This window comes from Ochlerotatus camptorhynchus, unplaced genomic scaffold (genome assembly GCF_037179485.1).
Source record: "Ochlerotatus camptorhynchus isolate MF236.1 unplaced genomic scaffold, CSIRO-AGI_Acam_v1.1 ptg000357l, whole genome shotgun sequence".
NCBI classification, from domain to species: domain Eukaryota; kingdom Metazoa; phylum Arthropoda; class Insecta; order Diptera; family Culicidae; genus Ochlerotatus; species Ochlerotatus camptorhynchus.
In genome coordinates this window covers 5,098,595-5,116,466 of record NW_027040845.1, presented here as the reverse complement: position 1 = coordinate 5,116,466, position 17,872 = coordinate 5,098,595, and the positions used below count along the sequence as shown (strand labels likewise).

General features: G+C 40.2%; 1 protein-coding gene across 1 annotated transcript in view; it reads right to left on the bottom strand.

Annotated features, from left to right (window-relative positions):
• LOC135709243 (protein CEPU-1) overlaps positions 1-17,872 on the bottom strand; it is a 302,225-nt gene that overhangs the window by 34,161 nt on the left and 250,192 nt on the right. The window contains exon 3 of the mRNA XM_065231522.1: positions 6,235-6,462. Coding sequence (XP_065087594.1) covers positions 6,235-6,462 — 228 coding nt within the window. The remainder of the gene's footprint in view (positions 1-6,234; positions 6,463-17,872) is intronic.

The following is a 17,872-nucleotide window of genomic DNA, read 5'->3' as shown; positions in this document are numbered from 1 at the left end:
TCGGAGAGAGAGGTTAGGGTTTCGCTTGAAACTACCGGCAACTCTATTTGTCGTCTCAGCGGCTTCCGGTTTTCGATTTCCCCCCGATCCAGACTTCTTGGCTGTCGACAAACGTTCCCCAAACACTTTAATTACATTTGTAACGGTTGATTTGGCAACTTTTAGCGATTTTGCCAACTTTGCGTGCGAGTAGCTCGGATTTTCGCGATGCGCGAGCAAAATTTTGATACGCTGCTCTTCTTACTTGGACGGCATTTTGACAACTGAAGAGTGAATTCCAAAATCAAAATAGGAGCAACATTCTACACACACACACACCTTCAAAATGAGGGGTGTTAAGGTTTTTTAAATGCAAAATTGAAAGAAATACGTCAAGTTGATATTGACCAAATTTTGACCGTATCACCCTTTATACTGATGGAAAATTTGAAATATTCGCTCCACAGTGCTCAAGCGGTTCCAATTCGGGTCCTAATTAGCCTACTCAAATTGTAACTCATTTGGTAAGAAACTCACATGGCACAAACCATTTAAAGTTTACATGGAAATTGCTATGGAAAAACCAAACTTTTTGTTGACTGACTTCTTAGTTCTTATGGGAAATTTTCTAAGCTACAACTTTGCAGAAGATCAATTTTCTACCAAACGTCAATTTAAATAGCTATTAATTGTTTAAGAGACTGGCATGATTAAGCAGTAGTTTTGAGGGCAACACTGTATTCTGCAGTGATACATAGTAGCCATGATTTTTGTGCTATATTCTACGCGCCAGATACACACACTTAATTTTTACTACCGAGCTCGGCTGTGCAAATCTCGGCAAAAAAAGTTTCACTGAGATCGCAGTAAACATTTCATTTGTTTGCTGATATTCAGCTAAGCATTATCTGAGACTCAGCAATCAAATGTCACTTTTGCTGAGATCTCAGTGAAACTTTTTTTGCCGAGATTTGCACAACCGTGCTCGATAGACAGAACTAAGTGTGCACCAATGTTGCCTACTCAATAAGACATCAGTGAATTAAATCATCAATAACTTTGGTCCTTTACATTTTATCGAAAAGTGATCTTCAACAACGTTGTAGCTGAGAAAATTTCTTACAAGCGTAGTTATCATTTTTAAAGCAAAGAAGTATGGTGAATTCTCGCGTCACCTTTCATGTAGACCGATCTACATTGATCGATTCTCTTCATCGACTCACTCTTTCGTTAATAACTTGGCTGCATTCATATTTCGGGCTAATTTTTCTACATACAGTCTGTTAAAAGAAAGTATTGTTAAGCGTATTGGTGGATAAGAACAGCTGAACATGGTGAGTCGGGTTATTAACGAAAGAGAGAGTCGATGAAGAGAATCGATCAATGTAGATTGGTCTATTTGAAAAGTGACGCGAGAATTGCTAGGTGAACAAAAACATTTTTTTTTTTTTTTTTTTTTAACTCTTTATTTGTTCCAAATTCAAAATAAATTACATTTCAGTTTTTAACCTAGGTGCTCCAGTTACTACAGTAACTTACCAGCCTTAATTGTTATGATATATATCTCAGTGTTTTTACATTGTTCCTGTCTTGGCAATTCAGTATTTTAAACAGGTTTTTTAAACCTGCATGTCAGTATAACAATTGATAGCTTAAAACTAAATAACTAAAACTAAATCTTATCTAAGTATAAAGGGAATTAATCGTTGCAATTGAGGATTGTAACGATTTTTGCCGGAAATTATTAATTATTTTGTTGGACATTTGTGCTAAAGTCTCAACATTCGAAATTCTATGTACTTCGGTAGTACTGTACCAGGGAGGCAACTTCAAAATAATCTTCAGAATTTTGTTCTGAATCCTTTGAAGTGCTTTTTTCCTGGTAGTGCAACAACTAGACCATATTGGCACAGCGTAAAGCATGGCCGGTCTAAAAACTTGTTTAAATATTAGAAGTTTATTCGTCAGGCAAAGTTTGGATTTCCTGTTTATAAGAGGATACAAACATTTTATATATTTGTTACATTTGGCTTGAATGCCCTCAATGTGATCTTTAAAAGTTAATTTATGGTCAAGTATTAATCCAAGATATTTCACTTGGTTTGACCAGGAAATTGGAACTCCGTTCATAGTGACTATGTGACTACTACTAGGTTTCAAAAAGGAAGCCCTGGGCTTATGTGGAAATATTATAAGTTGAGTTTTGGAAGCGTTGGGAGAAATCTTCCATTTTTGTAAATAAGAAGAGAAAATATCTAAACTTTTCTGAAGTCTGCTGCAAATAACACGAAGACTTCTTCCTTTAGCGGAAATGCCTGTGTCATCAGCGAACAAAGATTTGTGGCAACCCTGAGGCAAATCAGGGAGGTCCGAAGTGAAAATGTTATACAATATAGGCCCAAGAATGCTACCCTGAGGAACTCCTGCCCTAACAGGTAGTCGTTCAGATTTGGAATTTTGATAATTTACCTGCAGAGTTCTGTCAGTTAAATAATTTTGAACTAATTTCATAATATAAAGTGGAAAATTAAACTTTTTCAATTTAGCAATCAAACCTTCATGCCAAACACTGTCGAATGCTTTTTCTATGTCTAGAAGAGCAACTCCAGTTGAGTGGCCTTCAGATTTGTTTGAACGAATTAAATTGTTAACTCTTAAGAGTTGATGAGTAGTTGAATGCCCATGGCGAAATCCAAACTGCTCATCTGCAAAAATTGAGTTCGTATTGATGTGAAGCATCATTCTATTCAAAATTATTTTTTCAAAAAGTTTACTTATTGAAGAAAGCAAACTTATTGGACGGTAGCTAGAAGCTTCAGCTGGATTTTTATCCGGCTTCAAATTTGGAACAACTTTTGCATTTTTCCATTTATCAGGAAAGTATGCCAAATGGAAACATCTGTTAAATAATTTTACCAGGAAAGACAAGGTACTCTCTGGGAGTTTTTTGATGAGGATATAGAAAATTCCATCATCACCTGGAGCTTTCATATTTTGAAACTTTTTAGTTATAGACCTTACTTCGTCCAAATCAGTCCCCCAGGAATCATCAAAAATATTTTCCCGAGAGAAAATATTCCGAAAATCCCGAGCAACCTGATTCTCAATAGGACTAGTAAGACCCAAACTGAAATTATGGGAACTCTCGAATTGCTTAGCAAGTTTCTGAGCTTTTTCCAAATTTGTGATCAAAATTTTACCACCTTCTTTAAGCGCTGGAATAGGCTTTTGAGGTTTTTTCAAAATTTTTGTGAGTTTCCAAAAGGGTTTGGAACTCGGGTCTAATTTAGAAATATTATTTTCAAAAGTTTTGTTCCTCAGGGCAGAGAACCGCTTTTTAATTTGTTTTTGCAAATCCCGCCAGATAACTTTCATGGCAGGATCGCGTGTTCTTTGAAATTGTCTCCTACGGACATTTTTAAGACGGATCAAGAGCTGAAGATCATCGTCTATTATAATTGAATCGAATTTAACCTCGCATTTTGGTACTGAGGCAGCTCTTGCTTCAACTATAGAAGTAGTCAGAGATTCAAGAGCATAATTAATTTCATCTTTGGTTTGCAAAGGAATGTTTGGATCGAAGTTATATTCCATAAATGTTCGATATTGCTCCCAATCAGTCCTATGGTAATTGAAAGTAAAGCTGTTGGGATTAGAAATTATTTCTTGGGATATTTCAAAAGTTACTGGAAGGTGATCAGAACCGAAGTCAGCATGGGTAACCAATTGGCTACAAAGATGACATGAATCAGTTAAGACCAAATCAATAGTTGAGGGATTTCTTGCAGAAGAAAAGCATGTTGGGCTGTTTGGATATTGAATAGTGTAATAACCTGCAGAACAATCATCAAACAGAATATTACCATTGGAATTGCTTTGAGCATTATTCCATGAGCGGTGTTTTGCATTAAAATCACCAATAATGAAGAATTTAGACCTATGACGGGTAAGTTTCTGGAGGTCACCCTTGAGAAAATTCTTTTGCTGGCCTACGCATTGGAATGGCAAATAGGCAGCTATAAACGTAAGTTGTCCAAATTTTGTTTCAACAGAAACTCCCAAAGTTTCAAAAACTTTGGTTTCAAATGAAGAAAGAATTTTATGCTTGATTCGTCTATGAATAATGATGGCAACGCCACCACAGGGTCCATCAAGACGATCATTTCTATAAATCAAGTAATTTGCGTCCTTCTTAACCTTATGGTCAGGTTTAAGGAACGTTTCAGTTATAACGGCAATATGCACGTTATGAACTCTCAAAAAATTAAATAGCTCGTCTTCATTATCTTTAAGAGATCGAGCATTCCAATTTAAAATGTTTAATGCTTTAAAATCCATTACTGAATTTTAAAGTCATGACAATATTATTAGCAAATTTTACTCCAGTTTGAATAGCATCAAACATGGAGTTAGATTTAAGCATATCAGAAATCATGTCAATTAATGAATTCTGTAAAAATTCCATTTTAGGAGCAGTAATGCTTCCTAAGTCAAAATTGTCAAAATTTCCGTTAGAACGTTGGTTAGTATTTTGATTTCTACCCGCTGCAATAGCAGCATAGGTAGCTCCATTAACTCGCTGAACATTGTTAGCAGCGAGGGGAGTAGGTACAGATGAAACATTTGAAGCAGGGGTGATATTTGTACCTACGGGTACGAATGTAGAATTTGTTCCTCGCTGACCGTTGTTAACAGCAGAGGAATTTATACCTGGTCGGAAACGTGGAGCGTTTCCTACCTGTCGGTTAGAACGAGATTGTAGGATCGCTTTGCGAGTCTTACATTCCCAAAAATTGGATTTGTGGTTTTCACCACAATTTGAACATTTAAATTTCTTAGGATCTTCCTTCACAGGACAGTCGTCCTTTGCGTGAGAGGAATCACCACAATTCATGCATTTAGCTGGCATGTAGCAAATTTTAGTTCCGTGACCCCATCCCTGGCACTTACGGCACTGAGTGAGGTTTTGAAAATTTCCTCCAGTCTTCCTGAAGTGTTCCCACTTCACTCGGACATGGAGCATAAGGCTAGCTTTTTCTAAGGCCTTAAGGTTGTTTAGTTCACTAGACTTGAAGTGAACTAAATAAAAATCATTAGAAATCCCGTTGCGCGAATCGCCAGGACGGGATTTCATTTTCATTTTGATTACTTGGAGTGGCACAACTCCAAGTAATTTTGCCAGTTCATCTTTGATCTGATCCAGGGATTCACCACTGGGCAGTCCTTTCATGACAACCTTGAACACACGTTCAGTTTTGGTGTCGTAAGTAAAAAATTTGTGCTTCTTCTCAGTAAGATACTTGAGAAGACATTTAAATCCGTCCAAGGTTTCAGCCAATACACGGCATTCACCCCGACGTCCAATTTGTAGTGAAAACTTAACTTTCACGAAATTCAAAAGTTCCATGCGAAGAGCATGGAAATCGGTAGTGGTTATCACAATAGGGGGAATCTTTTCCTTCTTGGCATTAAGCCGGGAAAGTTTACTAGAATTTTTCTTGGATGATGGATCATTCTCATCATCCGTGAGCAAATCAAATTGATTACTCAAATTAATTTCTTCAGAAGGGGGGTCAAGAGTTTGCCCCTTTCTTTTGCGTTTAGGCGCCATGGCGGCAGTAAATTTTTTATCCAAATCGACTTCCAAGCAGATTACTATAAGAATCTGAAGGATCGAAGAGGAATTTTCCAAATCGATATCCAAGAAGGATTACCTCGGGTAGGGTCCAAACAAGGATCGAAGAGGAATAAGAGGAGTTGAACAAGGTAGAAAATTTTTACAGGTTGAGCACTGAAAAGTGCTGTTTAAATTTGTTGTAGCTTTAGGTAGTAGTAACACTTCCTTAAGCAAAAAGCAAATAGATCCGCACGGCAAGAGAGCACGATGCGGACTGAGAACAAAAACATTGGTTTTCCCATAGTAATTTCCATATAATTAATTAGGACTCAATTTGGAACCGTTTGAAAACGGTGGAGCGAAAATTTCAAATTTTGCAATTTTGCAATGACCATGTTGCCCCTTTTCCCCTACACATTTGCAAATGTTTTTACAATAACCATTCAAATCAAAACAAACCCTTATAAGGAATGTACATGGAAAAATAATCAATATTCCGAACAAGGAGGGAGTCATGTGTAAATTTTCCCGGAGCGCATCTCTAGGACATCTGAAAAACGTTCTTCAATCGTCCGTCCAATAAATCACATCGAGATAGCAGTGAATGACGAATAGCATAAAACAGTCGAACGACTTACCTTGCAGATTGGTCACCCGGCAGGGCAGCGTAACCGTACTGTTCATCTCCGTTTCGATGGTGTGGTTCTTGGTCAGCAGCATCGTCGTCAGCCCGCCGCCCCCATTGACGTCGTTATCGCCATGCTCCTTCGACGGTTCCTCCTCGTCATCGTATTCGTAGTCTTCTTCTTCCGTTGTGCCACCTCGCCGTTCCTTCGAGAGGCTACTGCTGGCCGGATGCGGGGAAGCTGTGGGTGGGATGGAAAAGGAAAATCTAAATTAGTTGCGCTCGTCAAGATTGCGGATGAACCAAAACGTTGCGGGTTCTGGAAGTTGTATAATTTCGGTTTGAGAGTTGCTTTTAGACGTCACATATATTGGCAGCTCGAGATACGGTACGTTTGTAGCTCGTTCGTCTCCGGCAGAGCGGAACGAAGCACACATGAACAACGCTTTTCAGAAGTTGAAATCTTGACTAATTAATCTTTTTTTATGCCTACATACTGGTTTTTTTTGCAAAACAGATGTCTGTTTAGTGCAGAACAAGGTTAAACGACATGGTTGTAGTTTCAATCATATATAGTAGAAGGAATAATCCATGGATCCGGCGATAACATTACAAAGTCGCCTTGGATTACAGTCGAGTTGAACCCAGTCCGTTATGGACGATTTCATGTGATTTAGTCACGTTATACACCGAAAGGACCAATCCCTAAAGAGTGTCGTAAACCGCGCGTTACATTTACCTTCATAATATTCCATCGCCGTCGCCAGTCGGGGTCAGTCCGTCTGGTAGGCCCATCTATTTTCGGTACCTTCGTATATTTGTATGTACACCCTACTTATTTCCTTATTAGTCATCGGCGACCGCTCTTATATGCCCACTGTGGATGGGGAAATGCACTCCCCCGAAATCAGAGGGTTGGGAAACCTTGCAATCGCTTCAACGAGAATTGAGGGACGCTTTAAAACATGAATGGAGGCATTCCAAGGGTAACCGCAAAATTGTTCAATTTCTTCCCCCTGGTGGTGCAGCCTAGTGAAGTGCGCTAAATTCGATTATTCTATACCTATATTATGTGCAAATAGGCAGGTACTTGAAAGGTTTAGAAAGGACCACCGAAAGGTCAACTTTTATGTATTCTTTTCGATTTTTCATTTTGCTAGAACTCATACCTACTCTGATTTTTTTTTTGCAGGTCGAAAGTACGAAGTGGACGGCTGAATGTTGGTACTGGGAAAGAAGATGCGGAATGTGTCCGAAAATTATTACTATGTATTTATGTGCAGGTAAATCAAGCCAAACAATGCTAATAGGCTAGAGGAAGAGGTTCGTTTAACCCATTAACGCCCAGTGATCTATTTATATATTCTTTACATTTTTGATTACTGGCCAGAAACTTGTGCTCAAAATTATATATTGTATTTATATTATTTATTATATTCAAAATTATATAACAGTCTTCTTCTTCTTATTCATTCCTTTACTTAAAGTCGGTCTCTGTTCCGCAATCTAGTGCCAATCACCGACGGACATCGATTGTCATCCATTGACGCACCCATTCAAACACACATGGGCCGGGACCAACGGCCCAAGTAACATTGCAAGCTTTATAGAGGTTTTATAGCATTCTACAAGTCTAAATCATGGTCTACAGAACCCTCATAAAACCAAAATTGTTACTTGGGCGGCTTTACTTCGCTTTCCGAAGGGACCTCCGTGACCAGAGATTTTTATGCCTCAGAAAAATCCCACCGACCTCGGCTGGGATTGAACCCAGACCTGTTTGGGTGTTGAAAAGCAGTCACAAAACAATCTAAAAACATTCTAACTCGCTCGACAACATAATGTTATTGTTTTGTTCTTTCTGTTGCTTCACACTAGTGGCAGCTATGTAGATGCCGTCGGTGAGGCCTGCGATAAAGATAGGGCAACCGGCAGTCTTGCCAAATCCGTTTTCGTTGTCTGCAACATCTCCCCTCTGAATAGAGCTGGAAGGGGTCAAACCATCGAGGCTGCCTTCGAAGACGAGAAGAGCGCAGAGGTAGAACTTCTACCGGTTCGGTTTCAGCTGCTAACTCGAACTCAGTTGATGTTGCTGTCGTAGAAGACATCGATGTACTCGTAGTCGCTGGTGAACCACATCTCGGTGACGGCGGCAATGATTGAGGTGTCATCGGATTTGTAGTTGATGCTGAGCTAGAGACTTGCGATGATGATGATTGGACGGGCTCGTCCAGTGCAAGCGACGACGGTGATTGAGGTAGGTTCCAGGCAGACATCAGGACGTTCAACTGAAATGAACTGTGTGAGCTCACGGCTTGTCTAACTGCTAACTTGGCATTCGAGCTATTGGAATTTCAACTGCGCAACTGGTTGACGTGCGAGCGCAGCATCCGAGCATCGGTCCACACGTTATACATTACGTTGCTGATTCGCTCGAGAACTATGCCAGGTACCCATTTCCAGGTGTTTTTGGTGTGGACCTTGGCGTAGACAGCATCGTCGGGGTTGAACGATCGTCGCTTCTGTTCTTTCTGCTCTTCTGGAACTGCCATTCGGATTTTACGGCCGAACAGAGCCTCTGACGGGGTCTTGTTTTCTGGTACAGAGTGATTTGGCGTGCTCCTGTACGTGAGCAGAAACGTATCGATTGCTTAATCCATTGTTCCTCTCCCCTCTCGGATCTTCTTGATAGCTATTTTGAATGTATCCACGAAACGCTCTGCTTGTCCGTTTGATTGTGGATGAAACGGGGCTGTCGTGAGGTGCTCGATGCCGTTCGTAAGACAGAATTTGCCAAACTCTGCACTGGTGAATTGTGTTCCGTTGTCCGAGACCAGGGTAACAGGTATCCCCAGTCGAGCGAAGAGTCCACGCAAGATGGTAATTGTGGATATCGATGTAATGCTGCGCGTTTTGACAATCTCAGGCCACTCGGTGAAGGACTCCAGTCTGGTGTGGAATCGTTTGATCTCCGGTTCGACTTGCTTAGATTGCGGCCAGCCGTTTTGGGTGCTTTACGCGACGACTCTAAAATTAAGGGGAAGAATATTAAGTGAATCCGCGACTACTGACCTGACATCTTCCTCCAGTGTAACGCTAGCAATGATGTAGTCCTCTTCTGGCTTCGCATGCTGGCTAATCAGTTGGGACAGTAGGTCGGCGTGGCCGAACTTCTCAGTCGGAACGTACTCGATGTCAAAATCGTACAGAATTAACGTGAGGGCAAAACGTTGCAACCGGTTAGCCGTATACACCGGGATACCTTTCTTGGAGCCGAAGATTCGAATCAATGGAGCGTGGTCGGTTTGAAGGCGGAAACGCCGACCGAAGATCATTTTGTGAAACTTCGTAACTGCGAAGATGATGGCTAGATCTTCTCTATCAGGCTGACTATAGTTATGCTCCGCCTTGGTGAGTGCTCTCGAGGCGTGCTGCATTCTCTTGATGGAGCCATCGGAGAACTTGTGCCTGATTGTGGCCCCGAGACCGACTGATGAAGCATCGGCGGACACAATGATCTCGTTCTTCGGATCGAAGTGTGTAAGCAGTGGGTCCGAAGTAAGAATCTGCTTGAATCGGTCGAATGTCTGTTGACACTCCGTATTCTAATCAAACTTCGATTCTGTTTTGAGGAGGTTATCGGGGGGATAGCAGAGCGCTCGCATATTAGACACGAACTTGCCATAATAGTTAATCGCGCCAAGGAAGGAGCGTACATCAGATACGGTACCAGAGATCAACCTTATTGAAGACAGTTCAATTGTTGAACCAAATTTGATCAAGGTGTATAAAAGGACGTAGGACGTGCTCCAATACAGCATCAGAAAGAAGTAAACACGACTATTTAACCCCATCAAACGAAGCTCGAAGCATGTTTCTACATACCGGATGCACAGCAGTTTGTCAATAGTCATCAAGGATGCCATCATCCGAAAGATCGTACGGTTCCAGCTTCTGATGGAACTCGGACGTGTTGCTCTCCAGGGGATGGATTCTGGAAAGCTTCTGCTCTACTAGCTACTGGTGATTCTACACCAGTACAGGTACAGTTCGAACAGACACAAGGAAGATACCATTCAGACATTGTGGTCCACATTCTGATGCAGATTGCACAATCGCAGATGCAGGATTATTCAATACTGGAGAAGTATATCAACATGATGAAACCAGACGAATTTAGGATTCACATGAAAAACAGGTTCCTTAATGAAGTAGATGAGCTTGCGGAATGTAATATGTAATAGCGATCTTTCGAATATTTTCCCGATTATTTACATTAATTTATAAAGAAAAACAAAACGAATGAAATTAATGACAGCAACAAAAAGCCTGTACTCGAACACAAAAGTGGTTATGCATATTAAACATAATTTTATACTAACTATGCATATCCCAATTTTACACTAAGTTCGTATTCTCACAGACCTATGCGTCGGTCAGGAGAGTTGCAATTTAGCGTAGCTTTTATACTATTTAGGATTGAATATTTTTTGAGTGTAAGTAGAACTCGTAGAATGAGTAAGTTTTTATCAAATAAAGGGTGTATTCGATAAAAATGGCACACACATATTTACTCACCAAAATTAAACCGATAATCGGATTTTCTTAAAATTTTCATGGATTGAAAAACTACTTATGAGTTATGATTTACAAAATTTGTTTTATTCAATTTCGTCTCCCATCCCAAATGCCCGCACCTTCCTTTTCACTCCACCCATCAAATTTTGTACAACCGATTTTCCCAGTGTTTTTGTTGTTTTCCCCCAAATTTTCTTCAACTCCAGCTCTTTTTTAATAGTTTTGGGATGTTTGCGAATTTCCGTCTTCATAATTGCTCAGAGTTTTTCAATTGGGCGAAGTCCCGGTGAATTTGGGGGGTTCATATATTTTGGCAAAACATTAACTCCGTTGGCTCGGTACCACTCCGCTACGTTTCGAATGTAGTGACAGGATGCTAGATCAGGCGAAAACACAGTTGATCCGCAGACAAACAGACATAACACTCGCAAGTTGTTCATCGAACAAGCATTTAACGGTCAATTTCAAAGTATCTTAGTTGGTAGTACCGCCGACTGTGGCGCGCATAGTCAATTCCCTTGCGTTTGACGTTTAGACACTACCACCATCTGTTCAGCGTACTACCCACCACAGTGTATTCAACAGATGGCGGTAATGTTTTAGCGACGATGTTTTACAGTGAGAAATATTCAATGTGTTATGTCTGTTTGTCTGTGGTTGATCCTTTGTGAATTGCAAGAGACGCTTCTTAAGGCACTCTTCCGTGTAAATGAAGGAAGCGCTTATTTCACCACATCCGCAAATTGCCTGCCAGATCAGGAACTTCTTTGGGAAGTTCCATAATTTCTTCTTTCGAACATCCTCCGGAACATCGAACCCACACTTGGCAACGAAATATTCTTGCCCAGGAAGTTGACGGAAGTCGGCCTTGACGTAAGTTTCGTCATCCATCACGGTGCAACACGATTTGGTGAGCAACTTGTAAACATGTAACCCAGCACGCTTCATGGTTTTCTGCACAAAACCGACTGACACCTTGGACTTTTTAGCGACATCTAGAATTGACATGTTTGGACGGTTCTTGAACTGTTGCACCACTTTCCTGGCCATTTTACTGTCCATTGGACCACTTTACGACCACTCCCTTCCTTTCTCCGGGCACTCAGACGCTCCTTGAAGGTTCTTATCACACGAGACACAGTTGTATTTGCAATCTCAAGCTTGATGGGACGCCTCTGGATTTTGATTGTATGAATACTGTATGAATAACTACTGTATGAAACCTGACAGATGTAAACAATACACTATGAATAAGATTTACTCAAATTTGCAGGTTTTTTACATATACGGTTCAAAAGTTACAGAAGATGTTCGGTGTGCCATTTTTATCGAATACACCCTTTATGAGTTAATGTCACTCATATCTAAGTGACATTTACTCATATATGTGTGACATTTCAGGCATAACATTTGATAACGGCACAAAAGCACTTGTAAACAAACTTTCTAAGGCCCTTTACACGCGAACCAAAGTACGCCCACGGAAACCAATAGCATAGAGGTAACTCTAAGACAAGAAAGTCCCGAAGAAACGTGCTCAACTTTTTGGCTCAGCTCTGGTACTATCTTCGGTCCCAAGCTAATCGATTCACCCCTCGAAACATAGGAAAATCCACTAACCCCTCATTTTATCTGTCAAACTTTCATAGCGAATCAAAACAAACATAGTGTAGTACTAGAATTTTGACTAGAATGGGGTACGTAATCGATTTGCTTGGGACCAATAGGCTAGTCAAGTTGTGAGCCAATTTAAAATCGTTAGTTTCGTATCGATTGTTGCCAATAGCACTTTCGGAAAGGTGATAGTTGCCCCTATCCGATGATGTTGTTGGTTTGCGTGGGCGTACTTTGGTTAGCGTGTATGCCTTAGAAAGTTTGTTTACAAATGTTTTTGTGCCGTTATCAAATGTTATGCCTGATTTACTCATAGTTAAGTAAAAATTTACTCATTGTATGACCTATGTTTTTGCGAATTTTAGTGAATGGGATTCAAATATGAGTCATATTCATTTACCATGTAGGCCCTTCGAAAAACTATCAAGCCGAATAATGCATTAGGTCCTAAGTAACATCGATCGATTCTCCTCGTCAACTTACTCTTTCGCTAATAGCTTGGCTACAAAACCGTTTCTTTTCGTGTTTGCCGTATTAGATGCTAGATAGTAGCTTCTTTTATTGAACTATGTGTCGAAAATAGCTGGAAGTGCCTATACATGGCCGTGGGATGCATAGAGAAAATCTACAAAGTGAATCTGCCAATGTTTCTTAGGAGCTATGTTCGGCTTGCTGTCACTTGACATGACAGTTCGTTATATGTGTGGTCGTGATTATAGTCGTTATATCCAATTGAGCTGTCAAATAGCGGAACCAATCGAGCAATTCACGACCAACAACACAAAAGAGCACATCAGCTATTGCGAACAAAATTTCGGAAACCCTTTTCTCGTGACTCAAGGCTCGTCTACGCAAACTAACACCATCTTTGGGTTGGGGAAAGTTTCCCCTATCCGACGATGCCGGCAATTTGCGTTCGATTGGCGAGGAAAGAATAATCAACGTTTTGTTTATAAAAGTTGATAGTACCTTTTCAATTGTTGGTGTAAAATATATTGAATTGGTTCCGCTTTATGGTAGATCGAAATTCTATCCGCCAGACTTTGAATATAGCGACAATAGTCGTGATCTATTTGGCTTTATTTGTATTCTAAAAGCATCGTGATTTATGTTATCTGGATCATCAGGAAAGAAAACACTGTCTGTTTCATCCTCATCAGTTCTTACGCGAGAAGTGAAAGTGACGTCAACAATGTGGTTACGTATGAATGATAAGGAGTGAAAAAGAAGCACGATTTCAAATGCCGAACAGCCGAACCATTGTAGATCGAGGTTCATCTTCGATTGGACGAAGTTGCATCGATTTAAAGACCTAATTTGAGTACAGTAGACTGACATTACATCCCCGTACCTGTAATGTTTTCATGTTAAAATGGTGAGATTAAACAGTTTTCAGTCGTGCGTAATCAATATCCAAATAATAAGAATATCTAAGCTTACATGTTGACAGTTAAATATCGACTGCAGCTCAATTATTACATAAGATACGGCATACAATGTAATTGAAGGCTTCATATTAAACCGAATTTAGGGACATATATGTACCTTGTACCGTATGCGTGATAATGTTTGCACCATCTTACAAATAAGGGCCTGTTCATAAACTACGTAGACAGTTTTTTGGGATTATTAACCCCCCCCCCCCCCTCCCCCTGCGTAGACAATTGTCCATACAAAAAAATTAAAATTTGTATGGGCCGTGGATAATTGTCAACCTCCCCCCCCTAAACTGTTTACGTAGTTTATGGACAGCCCCTAAGGTACCCGCTAGGGGTAGGTCACTCCGCACACCAATCTTGGGTCATCTTTTTTGTCAGTGTACCGCAAGTATGCCGATTGTGCCGGTCATAGAGCAAGCTGCAATTGTTAGTAAAATACCCATCCCGGCAACCTGTTATTTCTGACAACTTGAATGTTTTGGTTTGAAATCGCAAGGATAAATCGGATTGAGGATGACGCGGGAAGTGACGGGTGTGCTAAATTTGTGATCCATAGGGTAATAAAAGTCCTTTGTTTTAGTGTTTTCTAATGCCCTCAAAGGCAGACCAGAAACCTAGCCTTTCGGCCGGAAAGAGTTGGAACCGGTGGGGAGCATTGTTGGAGACCAACTATAGAGGGTGATGACTAAACTTCTTTAGTTTGTTTAGTTAGAATTAAGGGTACTAATAAGGTCTGATTAACTGCCTCTTTCTCTTGAGCCCACTCTAGAACCTACATTTCGTATTTAGATCTATAAGAGAACTGCTGGTCTGAGTTCCTCTGATATATTCAATTAGAAGATGTTCCTGAACATACAGTCAAACAGCACGTAATGTTCTGAACAACTTGAATGAAAGTTGTTCAGCAGTGCTCCCATTTTATTAACAGCAATCTAATGCCTACGAGATTGTGCCGAAGGTATGCCGAAAATGTGCCGATGGATGTGCCCAAGCTTTGTAGAATATAATTTCGGCACAATCTCGAATAGAAATTGTAATGTAGGAAACATCAGCAGACATCTTCAATACATTAAATTTTAACGTGTATTGCTGTACCCTTAATGTATTCAGACTTCAGTGTGACGTCCAAGTACATAAAAATACATTAGCCTCAAACGTTACATCAGAATCAAACGTCTTGACGATGTAAAATTTGACATCAGAATACATTCAATGACAACTGAACCTAACGTTACATTAGAATCAAACTTCATCACAACTAAATCATAATGTTTTCTAATGTTTGACATCACGCATACATTTGATTTCGATGCTGATGTAGACATCAAAATCAAACGTTGGGTTAATGTAAATTTCTATTCGGGATGTGCTGAGTGACTTACCCCTTGGGTTCCCGTTTTACCTGTGCATACAATGCCTTGGTTTTCTTTGCATGTACGTAACCTACACGGTTAGAAAAAATTCATTGGTGTTGATTCAAATGTTAAGATTTACCTACTATTTGCATATCTATAGTAAACTATGATCCTAATCTATCAATTACCTTAAAGAAAAAGTAAGAGGTTGTATCCAAGACACGACCATAGATTTGACGTAGGATTACGAAAGGTAGTATAGCAAAAGTATAGTAAATATTAAATTGATTTCGTACAATTGTAGAAATTTGAATAGATTGAACTGCCCATCAATTTTCGTATTCGAAAATGAAATCTGCATACCGGACGCTACGTACCTTTATGCTTTTAGATGCAAATTTTTAGCCCCTCCTACTAAGAGAATTCGACACGATTAGATTTTGGCATAATTCTCTTAATAGGAGGGGCTTCAAATTTGCATCAAAAGGCATAAACATAGGTACCGTCTAGCATGCTATCACGGTATCATGGAAAAGCTTCGTTTTATGATGACGTAATTACGCATATCCGTGCACAAAACGCACGGAATTTTTTGGCTTTTTCCATTAATGAAAAATATGCGAAAATTGATTGTAGGAATTTAAGATGGGATACCTCGACAAATGTTCAAATAATACTCTTTAAAAAATTTATGGTGGTCCTGAGAAGAGCTGTTTTGTCGTGATGGTTGAGTAATGCTGAGCTGGGTGTTTAACACTGATGAGGCTGTCGAGCTGTATGTTGTTTGAAGCGAGGGTGACACGCTTGGCATAGATGACCGACCCCGCACGGAGCGACTCACGAAGAGCTACTGATTCTGATTCTGATTCCAAGCGGTGGTGCTTCTTCTTCCTATAGTTGCTTATGTGGGCTCTGCAGCTCGCTGTTTGCAGGCAACCTTTCGTAGCGTACGGGAGAAAACGCGCCGAAAGCATTGCTGCTGCTGCTGCTACTGCTGCTGCTGCTGCTGTGGACACCGTCGACCGGACACCACCGCACACGGTGATTGAATGAGCACCATTCAGTGAGACAGGATTGAATTCGATTTTTAAATCTGTGTTAGGGAATGCTCTGATTTCAGGCAATCGGTGATAATTTTGATCACCATTGCAACAGTCGGGCATTTGTGTATTTTTCAATAGTGACCTATTGAAAATTAATAGTGTTCATTTTAGCAGATTAGTAGATAAATTTCCAATCGTTTGGTTTGTTTAGAATTAAAATCCATCTGCTATTGGTAGAAACCTGACCAATTTAGGCCTTACATTAATTTGATAACAGCACAAAAGCATTTGTAAACAAACTTTCTAAGGCCTTTTACACGCAAACCAAAGTATGCCCGCGCAAACCAACAACATCATCGGATAGGGGCAACTATCACCTTTCCGAAAGTGGTATTGGTTTGCGTGGGCGTACTTTGGTTCGCGTGTAAAGGACCTTAGAAAGTTTGTTTACAAATACTTTTGTGCCGTTATCAAATGTTATGCCTGAATTTTCGAAATGCGGTCGATTTTGGTTTTTTTTTGTAAATCCTGTGGAGATCTATCTAGCCCTGACGTATGTAATTTCAAGTAGGTCCTAAGTAACATTGACAGATTCTCTTCGTCCACTTTCTCTTTGCATCCCCACGGCCATGTAAAGATATACCCAGGTATTTTCAGCACACAGATCGATAAAAGAAGCTTTTATCTAGCATCTTATACGACAAACACATCAAGAAACGGTTCTATGCTCAAGTTATTAAAGAGAAAGAGAAAGTCGACGAAGAGAATCGATCAATGTTACTTAGGACCTAATGCAATGTTCAGCTGGATTTGTGAAAGTAAAACAAATCCTAGCTAGCTCTGCATGATGATTTTGTTTGATTGTATTATTTTGTAAAGCCGCCGGGAAATACCAGCTGGTGATTTGTTTTTTTTATGATATCTCCTTACTAGAAAACAGGCAAAAACTCACAAACAGGCTTCTTTTCATGGTATACAGTGTGATAATTAAGTAATCAATTAATCTCAATTAATTATCTCAACATCCGCTACTAACCATTCATAAATTTCGGTAACATACAAGAAATTCAATAATCCATATTAAATTTCCTATGTAAGCGTCGATCGAAGCAAACTTTTTGACGTCACTACAAGGGTGATTGAGTAAACGAATGCAACTAATCGTGCGAAGCGGAATGAACATCGAGTGAAAACGAATTGCACTAATACATTCAGGCCTACAATTCCACACCTTCTATAGACCAGGTTGAGCTTTGATAATTAGCTGCTTGCGGGAACTGACATCCGATTGATGACCTTTACAAATGTCCAGAACATACTCTTTAACAAATTTGTGGTGGTCCTGAAAAGGACCGTTTAGTCGTGATGGTTGAGTAATGCTGAGCTATTAGGGTGTTCAACAAGGATGAGGCTGGCGAGCTGTTGATTGTTTGGAGCAAGGTTGACGGCGCTAGGCATTGATGACCCACAGCTACTCACGAGGAAACTGATATCGATCGCGACGCGGCTTCTTCTTCCCTTCTATGGATGCTCGCTGCTTTCAGGCTGCCTTTCGTGGTGTACTGGAGAACAATGTAAACGCACACGCCGAAACTGCTGCTACTGATGCTGCTGCTGCGGAC